The 18262-nt window shown below is 42.7% G+C and overlaps 1 protein-coding gene across 1 annotated transcript in view; it reads left to right on the top strand.

Moving 5' to 3' along the window:
• LOC146785450 (uncharacterized) overlaps positions 1-12921 on the top strand; it is a 69945-nt gene extending 57024 nt beyond the window's left edge. Inside the window, exon 3 of the mRNA XM_085633049.1 lies at positions 12803-12921. Within this exon, the coding sequence (XP_085489175.1) occupies positions 12803-12921 (119 nt within the window). The remainder of the gene's footprint in view (positions 1-12802) is intronic.
• Positions 12922-18262: the final 5341 nt, after the last annotated feature.

Below are 18262 nucleotides of genomic sequence, written 5' to 3'. Positions count from 1 at the left end.
TTCATTAAAAGGCGACTATGCATGCAATGAATCCACGTGGAATATATTTACACCGCTAGTGAAGCTCTGATGTGTCTAATGCCCTACCGTGCCTAATCCCGGCGCCTCCGCCTGTGGGTACTCTCTAAGTAGACACCCTTGTCGTTTATTTATACAACCATGGGTGGCTATTGACTGGCACATTTAATACACACGCACACCAAGCCATTCAAAGGGCATTCGATAAAAATACGACCAAAACTATGCAAGAAAGCCTCTCCCGGTTTATAAAACACACATCCACGCCGGATGTGTAATACTTTTTATTTTACTCTCTGGAAAGGAGACAAACCTCACTTGAGAGTCACAGCGCGCTCATGGCTGAGCCCAATACTGTGTTACACCCACCAGTGCCCGCCAAGTGCCACACACCTCTGTGTTGTATTGCACCAGCTAGTGCGTATGCTATGACACTCTCTAGTCCATGTGCACTGTAACACCACCCCGTGAATATGTCATGCCACACTTGCCTTCGCACAGGTTATATTGCCCCATCTAAAGTGCCTTCCTCGATGCCTATGTTATTACGCACAGCACTATGCCATACATATTACACTCTGGGATCCATATCTTTGTCACAGAGCATATGCAACGTTACACTCCCCAGCACATATTTTATATTACAACTTTAGAGACTAGTTAGGTTACACAACACTGCCCTGTGCATATTACACTCCAAGGCGCATTTTGCATAGCACGCGCTAGTGCCTGTGCTATCTCGCACTCTCCAATGAATCTGTCATTGCACACAATATATTGCATATTATATTTCACACCCTGGTTCTTCTTATATCACACTTTTTGGTGCATAGTTTATACCATACACTATATCTAGTTTTCATTTTCAATCGTGCTCTTAGGACTATGTTCTAAATACCACTGCATTCACCTGCCCTTTTCACTGGCATTACATTTTGCGATGGGTGGAGGGTCAGGGGGTGTTTCTGCCAAGTGAGCCCGGAGTCACAGTAACAAACGTCCTCTTCTTCCTGAATAAAAGTGAGATTATGCTGCATACTTGTTCATATTTTAAATAGTTTGCACAGACACACATTTTAAAAACAATAACGTTCCTAATACCCACCTTCTCTGAACAGTTAGCTTGCTGCCCCATCGACCTCCTCCCTATCCTCTGTTGTCTGAATCCATGGACTAGCCTCCTCCCTCCTGCCATGGATGGTCTGATGTACTGCCACTGTCCTCTATTTAGCACGATGTACCAGTCCACTCCTCCTGCCCTCCATTGCCCAATTCTATGCCCCATCATTGACCGCCTGCTTATCCTCTGTGCTTAGCTTGCTGCCCCTATTCTCCTTCCCCCTGCCCTCCGATGTCTTTGTGCATGCCCCTGCTCCATCCTTTTTGCCCACCATGTTCCATGGAACTGCCACTCCTATCTACTCTGAGTGTTCTTTTGAGCTGCCACTCCCCTCCTACCTGCATAGCATTGTCAGATGGCTGTAACCTGTCCCTGCCACCTCCACCCTGCCTGTCCACATGCCATGCCCCTGTCCCCTTCCCCCTGTCCTCCATGTTCCCTTTTATTGCCACACCCTTCTGCCCTCCCTGGTCTGTTGTGCTGCAACTGCTCCTCCTGCCTGCACCGCACAGTCTGTTGTGAGGCCCCTTCCCCTGAACTCTCTTGTCTGTGCTCAGGTCCTGACCCTGCCTTCTATCCTCCATGGTCCTTTGTGCATGCCCCTGCACCCTCCTTCTTGCCCATCATAGCCATTGTGCTGCCACTAACCCTCCCGCTTGCCATGCATGGTCTTCTGTGCTGCCACGGCCCCTCCCACCTTTCCTGTGTGGTCAGCTAGCTGCCCCTGACCCCCCCCACCTTCCCTCCATGGTCTGTGTGTATGCCATCATAGTCTCACTGTTGCTCTCCATGGTGTGTATTGTTTCTAGTGGCCATCTTGCCTGACCTCCTTGGTCATCTTCCTACTCCTGCCCTGCCCACTTGCCCCCAGCCCTCTGTTTCGATGTGCAGACCCTTATTCCCTCCCTCCTGGCTTGTCTGTTCCATTGTAATGCCCCTGATCCGTCCCTCCTGCCCTTTATGGTCTGTTATGCTGCAGCTTTCTCTCCTGTCTGTCCATTATGGTCAGCTAGCTACCATTGCCTCTTTCCCCTCTTTTCTCTGTTGTCCATGTGCATGGTCCTGTCCCCTCCCTATTGCTTTCTATGGATTGTTGTGCTGCACTCCCGTCCCGCATGCCCTGTGTGGTGTATTGTGCTGCTGCAAATCCTGATGCCTGCCCTGTAGGGTCAGTTTGGTGCACCTTTCCATGTCCCTCCTGTCCTCTGTTATCCAAGTCCATGTCCCAACCCCAATTCCTCCTGCCTTCCATGATCCAATGTACCATACTTGCGAACATTTTGAACTTGGTAAGAGGGAGATTGTGAAAAAAAACTGGGGTATTTATTTTCCCCTTTGAGTTACATTGAAAAAGAGGAGATTGTATACAGGAGACAGATCAAATAAAGCCCATTTGAGCTTAAAAACATTGGACGTTTCCTGGCTGAATCGGGTCTGTTGGCATGTATGGTTGTACTGCCACTGCCTCTTCCTTCAGCCCACAGTGGTCTGATTATATTGCCACAGCCTCTCTTGCCAGTCCTGTATTGTTGGTTTGTTGCCCCTGCCCCCCTTTCCACTGCCCTCCATAGTCTGTTGTGCTGCCACTGCCCTTCCTGCCTGCCCAGTGTGGTCATATTGTTGCCTCTGCACCCTCCTACCTGCCTTCAATTTTCCGAGTCTGTGTCCCTGGCCTCTGCCTCTCAACAGTATCCTAATGAACAACTAGATTGCTAACATTCTATATTTATTACAAAAGTGTGGAATGACTGACGTCATCTTGATGTAACCAAAACTGTAATGCCTAGAGCATTTCCTTTAGAAATACAGGTATGAGAGGGTCTTATTTGCATCAAAATGATGGTTAGTGCTCTAAAAAACTAAAATGAGGACATATTTTCAGACTTTTTAAATAAAGACAAACCACTTTTAAATTATTTGTTATCTTTATGTTTTTTTATCCAGTTGACCACTTGATTAAATGTTGCACTTAGGGGAGAGGATGTGGTGTTACTTCCAGAGCTGCAGACTGCAACTAGGGAACCAGGTTGGAGTTTCTGCTTCAGCTCAACATTCGATGATTCTGGTCAAATCACTTAATCTCCCCATGTCTACAACCAAAATGAATTTGATCTTGTGTGATGTAACCAATGCTCATGTAAAGCACTCCAATACCTGACAAGTCTGCACTATATAAAACTGCAAAAACACAAAAAATAAGTGGTTTGCACACTTCTGTCATTGGGCTACATGTGGGCTACATCTGGGAGATATTTGTGCTGCATTTGGGCTCTTTTGCCTCTGGTGGCCATCTTGGGAGATTTATTTGTTTGTTTCCTATTTCCTCATTTACTGCAGTTTCCTCAGTAGGAAATGCTTTCAGTTTTTTACTTTGTTTCCATCAAGAAGGTATTCAGATATGTCACACATTTTCCATAAATTCTGAATGTTAGCACTCTAGTTGCTCATTAGATCACTGTAGTAAAGCTACTGCTCAGCAGGGAAGTCTGCTGCTCTTATTCAAAGTGCATGTTTCAGTCTGCACGTCAGAATTTGTTTATTGAATAGAAGAGGATTTGAGAAGGCAAAATGTGCCCTGATTTTTCTTTCTGCTGTACTAATCATAATTTATATGGAAAATTAACACCTCCTTTTGTTCCTTTGCAAATTAAATGTTTTAAGTGTTACCACTTTATTCCAATCAAGATGGTTTCAGGTGTGGCATACTTTTGTCATAAGTAAGACTGTTAGCACTCTAGTTGTTCGTTAGAACACTCTGGGACATTCTGTCATTGGGCTATACTTGGGCAACATCTGGGTGATATTTGTGCTTCATTTGGGCTCTTTTGTCTCAGGTGGCCATCTTGGGAGACTTATTTGTTATGAAGTTTCCTAATTTCCTCATTTACTACAGTCTCCTCAGTAGTATATTCTTTCAGTTTTTTGCTTTGATTCCATAAAGATGGCATTCATATGTGTCACACATTTGCCATAAATTCAGAATGTTAGCACTCTAGTTGCTCATTAGATCACGGTAGTAAAGCTACTGCTCACCAGGGAAGTCTGCTGCTGGTATTGAAAGTGCATGTTTCAGTCTGCATGTCAGAATTTGTTAATGAAATAGGAGAGGATTTGAGAAGTCACTCAAAATGTGCCCTAATTTTTCTTTCTGCAGCACTAATCATACTTTCTAAGGCAAAATGAACCACCTCATTGTGTTCCTTTTTAAATTAAATGTTTTAAGAGTTACCACTTTATTCCAATCAAGATGGCTTCAGGTGTGCAATACGTTTGTCATAAGTTGGACTGTTAGCGCTCTAGTTGTTCTTTACAACACTCTGGGAATCTGCAGTAGAACACAAAGGAATCAACTGACATTCCCTGCCCTTGTTGGATGTACATGTTTTACTGAGAATGTCAGACTTCATTCTCACATGACTGAGAAAGATAATGTGAATTTACAATAAATATGCTCTCAGTTTAGCTTATATATCACCTTCCAAACCTCTGTGGGAAAAGCATGAGAAAATAGTTTTCTCTCAAACATGATTCATGATATCACAGCAGAAGGCTTTTTCACATGGTAAAATCACCATAGAACGCACCACAATTCCTAGAATGAATATGGTACCATCAACAAATGATTTATAATGTAACTAAAGTCTTACAACCTTCTATTAACTGCAATGCTTTTTAATGAGGTGCTATCATGTATATTGGTCCCAAGATGGCTGCCAATACTTCTTGGATGAAGTGCTGACAGCCAATCAGATCTCACGATGAGATTTGCGGTTAGGCTCCGCCCAGATATATATGTGATTTTGATTTTGATTTTCTCAGGAACTACTGAACGGATTTACACCGTTTAAGCAAACAGCACGGCTCTGAACCAAGGTCTACCTTTCTGCCAAATATGGTGTAATTCCGTTCAGCAGTTCAGGCTGTAGCTGCGGCTAAGAGGTCCTATTTGAAATTGCATGGGGAAAAGATGTTTTGGGACCCTCCTTTTTTCTCAGCCCCCGCTACACGAATCATACCGAGACTTTCAGGATAGGAGCGGACCAGAGCTGGGCAAAAGTTTTGAAAATTGCACAACGATTCATCAACCGGCGCCAAAGTTATTCCAAATAGAATGTTGCAGATTTCCTATGGAATATAGGTCCTAACTATAACTACCTACTGGCGACCGCCAGTAGGTAATATATATATATATATTATATATATATATATATATATATATATATATATATATACACATATATATATATATACATACATACACATAATATTATTATGTACAACAAATAAACTGCAAAACAATGTATAATATTTCCATTTTATTTATAAATAAAATATGTTTTACTAAAAATATCTTAAGAATTACATGCATTTATATATGGAAGGGAGAGGTGTGGCACAGCAGCTGAAGCAGCTGCCTATGGAGCCGTAGCTCATGGTTCAATCCCTGGTGCCAGCAGCAGCTTAGCTCAGCACCATGTGACTCTGGGCAGTAGCTCACTTAAGCTTCCCGACGGCCACCAGCGCCTTGAGACACTTAGCAGGTGATTAGCTTGCGCTTTAAAAATACCGGATTTATATTAAATGTATACAACATAATTCAAAATACACAAACACATAATAATGATATATATATAAACAATATTAATACAAATAATTAGACTATATAAATAATAAATATATACCATTCCCAAGCTAACTTAAACAGTAGAGAAAGTGTTTAACTCAGGAGGGGTTACATTTACTATTCCCACTCCAGTCAGTGCAACACTACGGAAAGCATTAAACTCAGGAGGGGTAAAATGTACTTTCCCAATCCATTCGGTGCAACAAAGGGGAAAGCGTTGGACACAGAAGGGGTCAAATTTACTATTCCCACTCCAGTCTGAACAACACTAGAAAAAGCATTGGACTCATGAGGAGTTAAATTTACTATTCCCAATCCAGTCAGTGCAACACTAGAGAGAGTAGTTACTTAAATCACATTACATATTTTAAGAACTCTATTAAATAACAAAAATATAAATATTTAAACTGTAAAATAATATATCTAAATTTCAACAAAAAACGTAAGCAAATTACATAATGATTACATTTTATAATGATTAGTATCAATAAAAACAAATCATTTTAATTTCATTGTAATACTACATTATAGTCTCACAATCATAACAGCGAACAATTGAAAAGCAATTGAAAAAACGCATTAATGCAATTAATATATATAAAAATAAAAAACAAAGTTTTTAATAATTAAATACATTTACATTTATGAATACTTAAATAACTTCTCACCCTATACCTCTACAACTAAACACACACCTAAAACATAACTTTAAAAATATAATTACACAATTTACATAATCATCAAATAATGAACAGAAAATTAATAATTAATTATTAACAATTATTTTTAGTTCACTTACCACCCTCTATCCCTAAAATCCCCAAAACCCACACCTAAAACATTTCGTACAAATTATGATTATGCAGTTTACATAATTAATTATCTATTAAACAAGTAATAATCATTAATTTAATTATGTTAATTAACTTCCAACCCTTTACCCCTCCAAACACAGCAATCCGCACCTGAAATTTAACTTGAAAAAAATCTTAATTATGCAATCTACATAATGAATTGTCAATTACATGATTACTATTTATTAGCAATAATTAATCAATTACAAATTAAATAACCAATAATTAACCCCTTCGCCGTGGGTGTAATTCCCCCGTGGCGCTGGGGGCAGCGGCGGCGGTGCTGTGCTCGTGACGAGCCCAGCTCATCATGAGGCACAGTGGAGCTGTGCTCATGACGAGCTGAGCTCGCCACGACTCTGCCCACTAATTGATTCTCCTGCACAGGCGGGGAATCAATCACATGTGGGTGGAGCGCGACCGTTATGACGTGCCCAGCTCGTCATGAGCACAGCTCCACTGTGCCTCATGATGAGCTGGACTCGTCATAAGCACATAACGGTTTAAAACTAAATTACTAATTCATTTTGATTAATTTATTTCCCACCCTATTCCCCTACAAACCACACCTAAAACCTAACTTAAAAAATAAATTCATTACACAACTTACATAATTATCAATTAAATAAATATTAATAAATAGCTATAAAAACAACTCAACATTTGCAAACTATAATCAAAAAACATTAACAATAATTTTACGACTAACGTTATAACATATACAATTAAAACATATATTAAAATGCATAAATATATTTTTAAAACAATATTATTAACATCAATATTTTTGTAAACAATATTAACAGCATAGATATGTTCGACATAGATATTAACAACATAGATATTTCAGCAAACAATATTAATAACATAGATATTCTTGACATCAATATTACGTTAGAAAATCAATATTTTTGTCAACAATATTCCTGCATCACGATATCCGTGGATCACAATATTAAAAATTCAATATTTCTGCATGTTAATATATTTTACTCAAAATTTTGTCTGAATAACTTGAGGTGACTAGTAATATTTAGGCCTAAATATTTAAAGGATTTCGAGGCCTACCTGAACGGAACCACTGATGAAGTTTGGGAGGTCCAGATGTGGAATGGTGCAGTTAAGAACATATGATTTTCTTTTTTTCGATTTTAAAACTCGAGCATGATTCAAAATCATCCATGTTTTTACCTAATGATGGAAGGCACTCTGTAGGATATAGTAGAGTTCAGAGGAGGTTGTTTGCAAATAGGTTAACCTTATGGGTCAAACCACTAAATGGAATCCGCAATATCTTACATGGTTATCTAATGTGTATGGCCAGGGGTTCTACCACAAGGGTAAGCAATAAGAGGGAGAGGAGACACCCCTCAGTGTCCTGGGGACCACCGTACTTGTAATAAGGCCCTTCGTGTGTTAACCATTGATTCTTATAACTGCACATGGGGAAGAGTATGCTGACATGATCAGTTTGGGAATGCTTTTCGAATGACTCGGGTTTGGGGAGTCCAACAACCGACTGATTACGGTGTGTCCAAACACAGTTTGGTCGGACTCCCATTGAGAAGAGGGGTGGTTGGGGAAAACCTTGCACCCTGTGGCAGGCACCCCATGGTGCCTACCACACTGTGCATGCAGGGAAAGGGGGGACCCATGGGTACCCCCTAGGGCCTGATTCAGAGGACCCCAGATGGAGGAGGGCCTGTTATGGGCCCCAGAGGGAGGGTGGCCTGCTACCGGTCCCTAAAGTCAGATTCCAGCAGCCGATCCTTGTTGGAACAACTGACTCTGAAAGGCTGTCCGAATCAAACATCCTATGCTCTCATAATGAATCGTGGCCCATAGACCTGTACAAGTCAGCTCTGAACGACACTGTTACTCTGAATGCCGTTCGGAACCAAGTCGGACAGTTCGGACATTTTCAGGACATCATGATTAGTCGTCCAGAAATGTGTCCGAGCCGTTCTGAAACAAGGCTTCCGAATTGGATTCAACTGAATCGGATGCAATTTGGAGCATTTCCAGACGGCATCGTAATCGACCCCCTAGATGCATCTTGTCAAGTATCAATCTGAGGAAAGCCCAACTGACCTGGTTAAACACTTTCTCTGTTTTTAATGATAACAGGAGGGCCTGGATGTCATGTGTATGCACTTTATGAACCAGATGAGTGAAGTGCCCAATATTGTTTGCCCCCTGTCTCAGGCGTATAAATACACCTGGTCTGGTTCTATGAGGCCAGGAAGGAGCCGTTCAAGGTATTGTTCCAAGATTTTGTTGAAGAACTTTGCAACCCTTTTTAAAACTGCTATAGGGTAGGCTGTACATTTGGTTGGGTCTTTTCTGGGTTTAGGAATGATTGTGATTTTAGCCTTACAAATTGTGGGCGTGAGTCCGCTGTCATGCTTAAAGATGTTGAAAAGTGTCATCAACTGGTCTTATAGAAGCGGAAGAAGGATTCTGTAAAAATCTGATAAGAGGCATCCTGCCCAGGCGCCTTGCCTAGAGACATGGCACAGAGGGCTCTCTTTATTTCAGCATGATCAATAGGCGTCTCTAACAAATCCTTACAATTGAGCATGGTGGAGTTCTGCTCACACATTCAGAGGTAGGCACGGACATCAGCAGAGCTTTTAGAGCCTGTTTGCACAAAGTCTGGTAAAAGGCTGACTGTTACTCCTTTTGCTTATTGCCCATGTGTCATGAATACTCTTTGCTTGGGCTATGTGTGACTTGACTATAACAAGCATAATTTTGTGTGTAAATATTGTGCCCCTTTATCATAACATCATTGCCTAAAAAAAAACAGTGAGCGTTCTGCTCGATTTGCCCTGTGGGTTTGTAACTGCCCTCTCAAGACAGAAAATTTTCTTTTTTTTTGCTTCGAAAGCATTGGTTTATCTGCTCACTCGAGGTTTCAAATTCCATCAGTTTGATAGTAGAGTTCAGAGGAGGTTGTTTGCAAATAGGTTAACCTTATGGGTCAAACCACTAAATGGAATCCGCAATATCTTACATGGTTATCTAATATGTATGGCCAGGGGTTCTACCACAAGGGTAAGCAATAAGAGGGAGAGGAGACACCCCTGTCTACTGGCTCTGGTCAGCATAAAAGGCTTACGGCCTTATCACGAGTTTGGCGGTCCTCCTGTTGGCCTTTCACCGACGCGCCGACAGAAGGACCACGAAGCTCATAGTGTGCTCGCCCTTCAGATTGTGAGTGTGATCCAGGGTGGGTGGGCGGTGCTGCAGCGGTGTCACAACAGTGGCTGTGTGAGTCTCATAGGAGAGCCTTAACAGCAGCCCGCCACCGTGACAGCACCTGTAGCATGTTCCTGCACGGTGTGGCATGCATGCCACACCATGCAGGAACAGTGGTGCAATTCCAGGGGGGCACAACATGTGCCCCCCTGCATGCACTCCCAGCCCCAGATCTTGCTGGAGGCCCTGTTAGTGCTCCCTTTGCTGCATGTCCACCACCCTTTCCATGGCAGGCTCACCATCAAGAAAAGGGCAGTGGATATGTAAGTCGTAAGATTCTCGGTGGTGCTGCCAGCATATTGAGGCTGGTTGCAGACCACTGGCACAGCGGGATACTTGATCCTGCCGGAGCCAGCAGTCTTGTGGGTGTCCGACTGCTACATTCAGAATACTGCTGACAAACCCGCAGTGGTCAGACAACCACCGCGAATATGGCAGTCCTGGGGACCACCGTACTTGTAATAAGGCCCTTCGTGTGTTAACCATTGATTCTTATAACTGCACATGGGGAAGAGTATGCTGACATGATCTTGCTAATAATTATTAGACTTAGGGCCCGATAACGATATCATCCGGAAAGCATTCCAACTGAATCAGTTTGGGAATGCTTTTCGAATGACTCGGGTTTGGGGAGTCCAACAACCGACTGATTACGGTGTGTCCAAACACAGTTTGGTCGGACTCCCATTGAGAAGAGGGGTGGTTGGGGAAAACCTTGCACCCTGTGGCAGGCACCCCATGGTGCCTACCACACTGTGCATGCAGGGAAAGGGGGGACCCATGGGTACCCCCTAGGGCCTGATTCAGAGGACCCCAGATGGAGGGGGGCCTGTTATGGGCCCCAGAGGGAGGGTGGCCTGCTACCGGTCCCTAAAGTCAGATTCCAGCAGCCGATCCTTGTTGGAACAACTGACTCTGAAAGGCTGTCCGAATCAAACATCCTATGCTCTCATAATGAATCGTGGCCCATAGACCTGTACAAGTCAGCTCCGAACGACACTGTTACTCTGAATGCCGTTCGGAACCAAGTCGGACAGTTCGGACATTTTCAGGACATCATGATTAGTCGTCCAGAAATGTGTCCGAGCCGTTCTTAAACAAGGCTTCCGAATTGGATTCAACTGAATCGGATGCAATTTGGAGCATTTCCAGACGGCATCGTAATCGACCCCCTAGATGCATCTTGTCAAGTATCAATCTGAGGAAAGCCCAACTGACCTGGTTAAACACTTTCTCTGTTTTTAATGATAACAGGAGGGCCTGGATGTCATGTTTATGCACTTTATGAACCAGATGAGTGAAGTGCCCAATATTGTTTGCCCCCTGTCTCTGGCGTATAAATACACCTGGTCTGGTTCTATGAGGCCAGGAAGGAGCAGTTCAAGGTATTGTTCCAAGATTTTGTTGAAGAACTTTGCAACCCTTTTTAAAACTGCTATAGGGTAGGCTGTACATTTGGTTGGGTCTTTTCTGGGTTTAGGAATGATTGTGATTTTAGCCTTACAAATTGTGGGCGTGAGTCCGCTGTCATGCTTAAAGATGTTGAAAAGTGTCATCAACTGGTCTTATAGAAGCGGAAGAAGGATTCTGTAAAAATCTGATAAGAAGCATCCTGCCCAGGCGCCTTGCCTAGAGACATGGCACAGAGGGCTCTCTTTATTTCAGCATGATCAATAGGCGTCTCTAACAAATCCTTACAATTGAGCATGGTGGAGTTCTGCTCACACATTCAGAGGTAGGCACGGACATCAGCAGAGCTTTTAGAGCCTGTTTGCACAAAGTCTGGTAAAAGGCTGACTGTTACTCCTTTTGCTTATTGCCCATGTGTCATGAATCCTCTTTGCTTGGGCTATGTGTGACTTGACTATAACAAGCATAATTTTGTGTGTAAATATTGTGCCCCTTTATCATAACATCATTGCCTAAAAAAAAAACAGTGAGCGTTCTGCTCGATTTGCCCTGTGGGTTTGTAACTGCCCTCTCAAGACAGAAAATTTTCTTTTTTTTTGCTTCGAAAGCATTGGTTTATCTGCTCACTCGAGGTTTCAAATTCCATCAGTTTGGTTCTGTTGTAGCAAGCCTGCTTCTCTGGCCCTTTCTATTTCTATTGTGATAATGGTAACCCTTATAGATGTCTCAAACGAATCTCATAGGGTGCAAACAGAAAGTAATTAACAAATCAGCCAACCAGGCCAAACCGAGCAGGAGATACAGAGAAGTTGGGATCAAAGAAAACCACTAGGGTGGCAATTTTTCTTTCAAAGTCAGCCACTCCCCACTGCGCATCGTGATAACTTCATTGAAGGTCTACAATATCTGTAATGGGTTATTAGCCAGTTATCAGTTCATCTTCCATCAGAGTGGTGTCTTGTTTGTGTTGCTTTTTTCATGTTTTAGAGAGGTTTGACCTTCAGACTTTGCTTGTTTGAAAGATTTGTCCAGTCCTCTACAATCCCATTCATGTCGGTGGGTTTGTCTGCTACTCTTGGCATATTCCTTTCCGACCTATAAGTGCTCTAGATTCTTACAGAGAAGTAATTATGCGCTGCCTGGCATTTCAGCCGACGATTAATCCAAAGAGTTGTCTCTAATGACATATGATTTTATTCTTTCAGAGGTAATGACTCACATGGCAGAAGTCTCCATGTTTCTTCAAAGCGATGGACAATAGATCTGGAAGCAGCTGAACAGTGGTGCTTCTGAAGAAAAGATCTGCTTTTTATCTGCCCACTTTCATCATAGGTTCCTTAACTATGAAGAAGTATACTCGAGTTAAGAGGGTTTTCTGCACGATTAGAGAAAGAGGTGGTTTTGTGAGTGTGGGCCAACTGGAGAAGGAGTTCCTTTGTGAATGTTGCAATATCATCTTCTTCTGCACCTTTGTGGGCACTGTGTATTTTGAATATTATTGCTCCTGTTTTCTAGATCTTATTGTATTTGGAGTTCGATATGTTGATCCTCCAATGCTTGAACTCTGCACTGTAGCATTTCCTGATATTCCGTTTGGGACATCTGCAGATCTCTGCAGGTCATCATCTCTGTGACCAGTTTCTGTGATGTCTTTAAGAATTCCTTGGATACATGATTTAAAGTCAATTTTTATAGAATATATTTCGGTGCATATGACACCAAGGAAGTGTTCCATATAGTCCTGCGTTATTGCAATTAATGTATGCCCCTCAGATCCCTGGGTATATTTCACCTTATTTTTGGCACATTCACCTGCTGCAGAATAACTCCACATTGCTGCCACAGAGCTTTCCTTTTAGTAGTTACCTTGTGCCATGATGGAAAAGCTACTCTTCAGAACTGCCTCTGGGTGGAGATGGGAAACGCAACGGAGTAATGATATTTTGTCAAAAGTCACTTCCAATCTCACTCTTGTCGCAAGAATCTGATGGTGATGGCTGATGGCTGAATGTTAAATTATTGTTGAAGGATGTTCCAGTTTCTCTTCTTAACGTTTATGCCCCCACATGTGGTGAGCCCTCCTTTTGGTGCACATTGGCCAAGCAAATTACACACTCTATGGAAGATAATTTTGTTTTAGCTGGTGATTGTAATCAGGTTTTTGACCCATTTGTTGACAGAAATTCCAGGTTTCCCTTTGTTTATACCAAACCGCATAAATCCTTTGTTCACACTATTAGTCAACACAAACTTCTGGATTCTTGGCGCTTATGCAATCCAACTACCAGAGAATATACCTTTTATTTCCCCACTCACCACACCCAATCCAGAATTGATTACATTTTTGTCTCTCATATTATCTCACAAGCGCTTACACATGCAGAAATTGGCCCCATTTTACTCTCAGACCATGCTCCTGTTTCGATTGGCATCAATATATTACCTAAATCTTCAATCCCTAGAAGATGGCGTTTTAATAATGCTCTTCTTTTAAATCCAGAATTTACAGCTTCTTTCTCTACTTTTTTTAATGAATATTTCGAATTCAATTACACTGAACAAATGATGATTTCAACCATATGGGATGCTTATAAAGCTTCGGCAAGAGATTTCATTATTGGTTTTGTTACCAAGCAACGTAGAACTGCTCGTTGACATACTAAAAATCTTCTTCAAGACATTAAGAAGTTAGAGCATTCCTATTACATGTCACATTCAAAAGATTGCTTAACAGCTCTTATAAACGCTAAATTGCAGTTTAACAAAAAGTCGACTGATGACGCCTCATTATACTTGTTAAAATCCAGTGGAAAGTTTTATAGTGGTAAAAAAAACTGCTGGGAAAATATTGGCTAATTACTTAAAAGTCAGGCAGAACAAATTAAACATAGAATCGGTATACAACACCAATTCAAATTTAAGATTTAAGGATGCTGAAATTCTAAATGAATTCTCCCTTTTTAAAAATCTCTATATTCATCCGAAACAGAACCCACACAACACTCCCTTTCACATTTCTTTTCTAACATACCACGTATCCAACCACCGATCCAGCCCCCCCACCACCACCCTCTGCACCTGGACCTTGGTCCGCACCGAAGACACCACCCGCACGATGAACACCATCCACTCCGGCTCCCCAACCGACCCCTGCCCACACCACATCTTCAACAAGCCGACTCCATCATCGCACCCCAACCCCGGGACATCATTAACAGCTCCTTCGCTTCCGCCACCTTCCCGGAGATTTGGAAACACGCCGAGCTCAGCGCCCTCCTGAAGAAACCCACCGCAGACCCCACGGACCTCAAGAACTTCCACCCCATCTCGCTCCTCCCTTTTCCGGCCAAAGTCATCGAGAAGACCATCAACAAACAACTCTCCACCTTCTTCGAGACAAACGGATCCCTCGACCATTCGCAGTCTGGTTTCCGAGCAAACCACAGCACTGAGACCGCCCTCATCGCAGCTACCGATGACATCAGGTCCCTGCTGGACAATGGGGAAAACAGCTGCCCTCATCCTCCTGGACCTCTCAGCAGCCTTCGACACCGTATGCCCCCGCACCCTGATACAGCGCCTCGGCAACATCGGAATCCAAGGAAAGGCCTTGGAGTGGATCATCTCATTCCTCGCCGGTAGAACCCAGAGAGTCTGCCTCCCCCGTTCCGGTCCGCGGCCACCGAGATCATCTGCCGCGTCCCGCAAGGATCCTTGCTCAGCCCCACCCTCTTCAATGTCTACATGAGCCCCCTCACAGCCATCGCACGCCAACACAACCTTAACATCATCTCCTACGCAGACGACACTCAGCTGATCTTTTCCCTCACCAACGACCCCGCCACCGCCAGAGCCAGCCTCCAGGAAGGAATGAAAGACGTCGCGGAATGGATGAAGCTTAGCCGGCTGAAACTGAACTCAGACAAGATGGAAGTCCCCATCCTGGGAACATCCCCCTCCGCCTGGGACGACTCCTGGTGGCCCCCTGCCCTGGGCACCACCCCCAAGCCAACGGACCATGCACGCAACCTGGGCTTCATCCTGGACTCCTCCCTCACGATAACCAAGCAAGTCAACGCCGTCTCGTCATCCTGTTTCAACACCCTGCGCATGCACCAAAGGTTCTTCCGGTGGATCCCCGCCGACACCAGGAAGACGGTCACCCAGGCCCTCGTCACCAGCCGACTGGACTATGGAAACACCCTCTATGCTGGAACCACAGCCAAACTACAGAAAAGACTCCAGCGCATACAGAATGCCTCTGCACGACTCATACTGGACATCCCCCGCCACAGCCATATCTCGCCCAGGGCTGAGAGACCTGCACTGGCTCCCCGTCAGCAAGAGGATCACATTCAGACTCCTCACCCATGCACACAAGGCTCTCCATGACATGGGACCCAAATACCTCAACAACCGCCTCACATTCTACACACCCACCCGCCAGCTCCGCTCCGCCAGCCTCGCCCTCGCCACCGTCCCACGCATTCGTAGAACCACCGCCGGAGGAAGATCCTTCTCCTACCTGGCAGCCAAGACATGGAACTCCCTCCGCACCCACCTACGACTGACCCAGGACCATCTCCCCTTCAGGAAACAGCTCAAGACCTGGCTCTTCAAGCAGTAGCGGTTCTCCCCCCCCCTCAGCGCCTTGAGACCCTAACGGGTGAGTAGCATGCTTTACAAATACCCTGATTGATTGATTGATTGATTGATTGAAAACCCCACCTCTCTTCTATGGATTTGTCCCCTTTGGAGTTAGATATTACACAACAAACTATTATCTGCACTTCAACATCTTTAAAAAAAAAACAAAACACCGGGTCCGGGTGGCTTTACTGTTGAATTTTATCTCCATTTTCCAAAATCCTTTTGCCTAAGTTGTTTTCTTTAACTCATTTTTTTAGCTCTTTAAATAAATCCTCTGGATCCTTTTCAGAGGCACCTATTTGCCTCATCCCCAAGGAAGGCAAAGATTTTAGATTTTGTAAGAACTATAGGCCCATCTCCCTGGTTAACATTGATTATAAAATCTTTTCAAAAGCATTAGCTAATAGATTAGATTCTTATCTACCAAACTTGTTGGGAAAGGAACAATCTGGCTTTGTTAAGGGACGTTTTATTACAGACAACACTCGACTTCTTTTTAACATTTTGTCCAAATCATCTCGCCTAAAACATTCTCTGGCAGCAATTGCATTAGATGTGGAAAAAGCGTTTGACAGGATTGAGTGAACTTATCTGTTTTACACTCTTAAATGGTTTGGCTTTGGTCCTAAATTTATATCTTTGGTTTCTCTTCTTTATTCCAACCCTCGTGCTGCAGTTTGTGCTAATGGTTTGATTTCCTCATTTTTTTGATTTAGGTAGAGGAGTTAGCCAAGGAGGCCCCTTATCTCCCTTTTTATGTAATCTAGCTCTGGAACCTTTTCTCTCCAAATTATGCCAAAACCCAAATTTACATGGTTTCCAAATGACTAATTACCATATTAAACTTGCAGCTTATGCTGACGATATCTTGCTTTTTATTTCTAATCCAAGTGAATCAATTCCTGCTTTTGTAGCTGAAGTCCAAGCATACTCCGTTATTTCTGGATATAAGCTAAATAATGATAAATGCGAAATTTTGGCCTTAACCAAGTAAACTTTCAAGCCAGATTTTAGTGCTTCTAACTTTGCATGGAACCCTAATCATATTAAGTATCTAGGGCTATATATTACACCTAATATTTCAGACACAGTAGCATTGTGCATGAATAAATGTATTCAAAAGCTTTCAGACCTGACCACTAAATGGCATCCCCTTTAGTTATCTTGGTGGGGGCGCTTAGATACTATTAAGATGATGTTGACGCCCATAGTCTTATACACTATATCCAATATACCAGTTCCAATTCCTGTCAAATCATTTAACAAGATCAACTCCATTCTCTCTTCCTTTTTATGGAACAACAAAAAATCCAGAATGTCTCTGAAAAGGTTAACTTGTTCCAAAGACGAAGGTGGAGCTAATTTTCCCGATTTTCGGACGTATCAGAAAGCATTTCTTCTACGTCAACCATCGTTTTGGCTACTTGAGCCCATAGATGACTGCCCTTTGTGGACCTCAATTGAACGTCTTTTTCTATCTCCCTTTTCTTTTCAGGGAAATCTTTCCTTCTCACGCAAACCACAGATTCTCTCTACCCCCATAATCAAATTGACCTCTAAACTCCTCCAGTCATCATCTTTCCCTACACAGTACACTATAGATTCCTTCCACAATTTAACCATTTGGCATAATAAAAGTTTACTTATTCATAATAAAACCTTTTATTGCAAAACTTGGAGACAGAAGGGATTACTTTGGGTTCACCAGTTATTCTCCCAATCAGTCTTTTTATCTTTCCCTTCGCTTAGTCACCTGTTTAACCTGCCTACCACATTCATTACTAAATACAATCTCTTAAAGGAAGCTGTGATGACTACTTATACCCAAATATCCAGTACACCTATTATACTCCGACTTCCTCTCACAATTGCACACTATGTTAAAAAGCACACCTAAAGCCTCCACTATATACAGTTTTATTCAAGGTACTGATACGAATAGGCAGAAATCTAAAATAGAGGAGGCGTGGCAGCATGATTTTCAGACATCTTGGCCCATCCTTTTATGGAAGAACTTATGGATTAAGTTACTTAAATCCTCCAGCGCAGCAAACAACACAAACACTGTTTTTTGTATACAATAGCCTTTTATTATCACCGTATGTTTTAAGTAAAAGTTTTTCAACTTTGTCAGATGCTTGCTGGACATGTTTATCTCCAAACGCCGATTTATTCCACATGTTATTCTCTTGTTTATCTGTATGTAACATCTGGAAACAAGCATGGGTTCAAATCAACCTAATTTTTGGCACTAAGTTTACTTTTTCCTTTACCAATATCTTCTTAGGAAGCCTCTCACCTGATTGGGAAAACATGACGTTTAAT

Source organism: Triturus cristatus, chromosome 11 (assembly GCF_964204655.1).
Source record: "Triturus cristatus chromosome 11, aTriCri1.1, whole genome shotgun sequence".
Lineage (NCBI taxonomy): Eukaryota > Metazoa > Chordata > Amphibia > Caudata > Salamandridae > Triturus > Triturus cristatus.
This window is presented reverse-complemented; position numbering and strand designations above follow the sequence as displayed.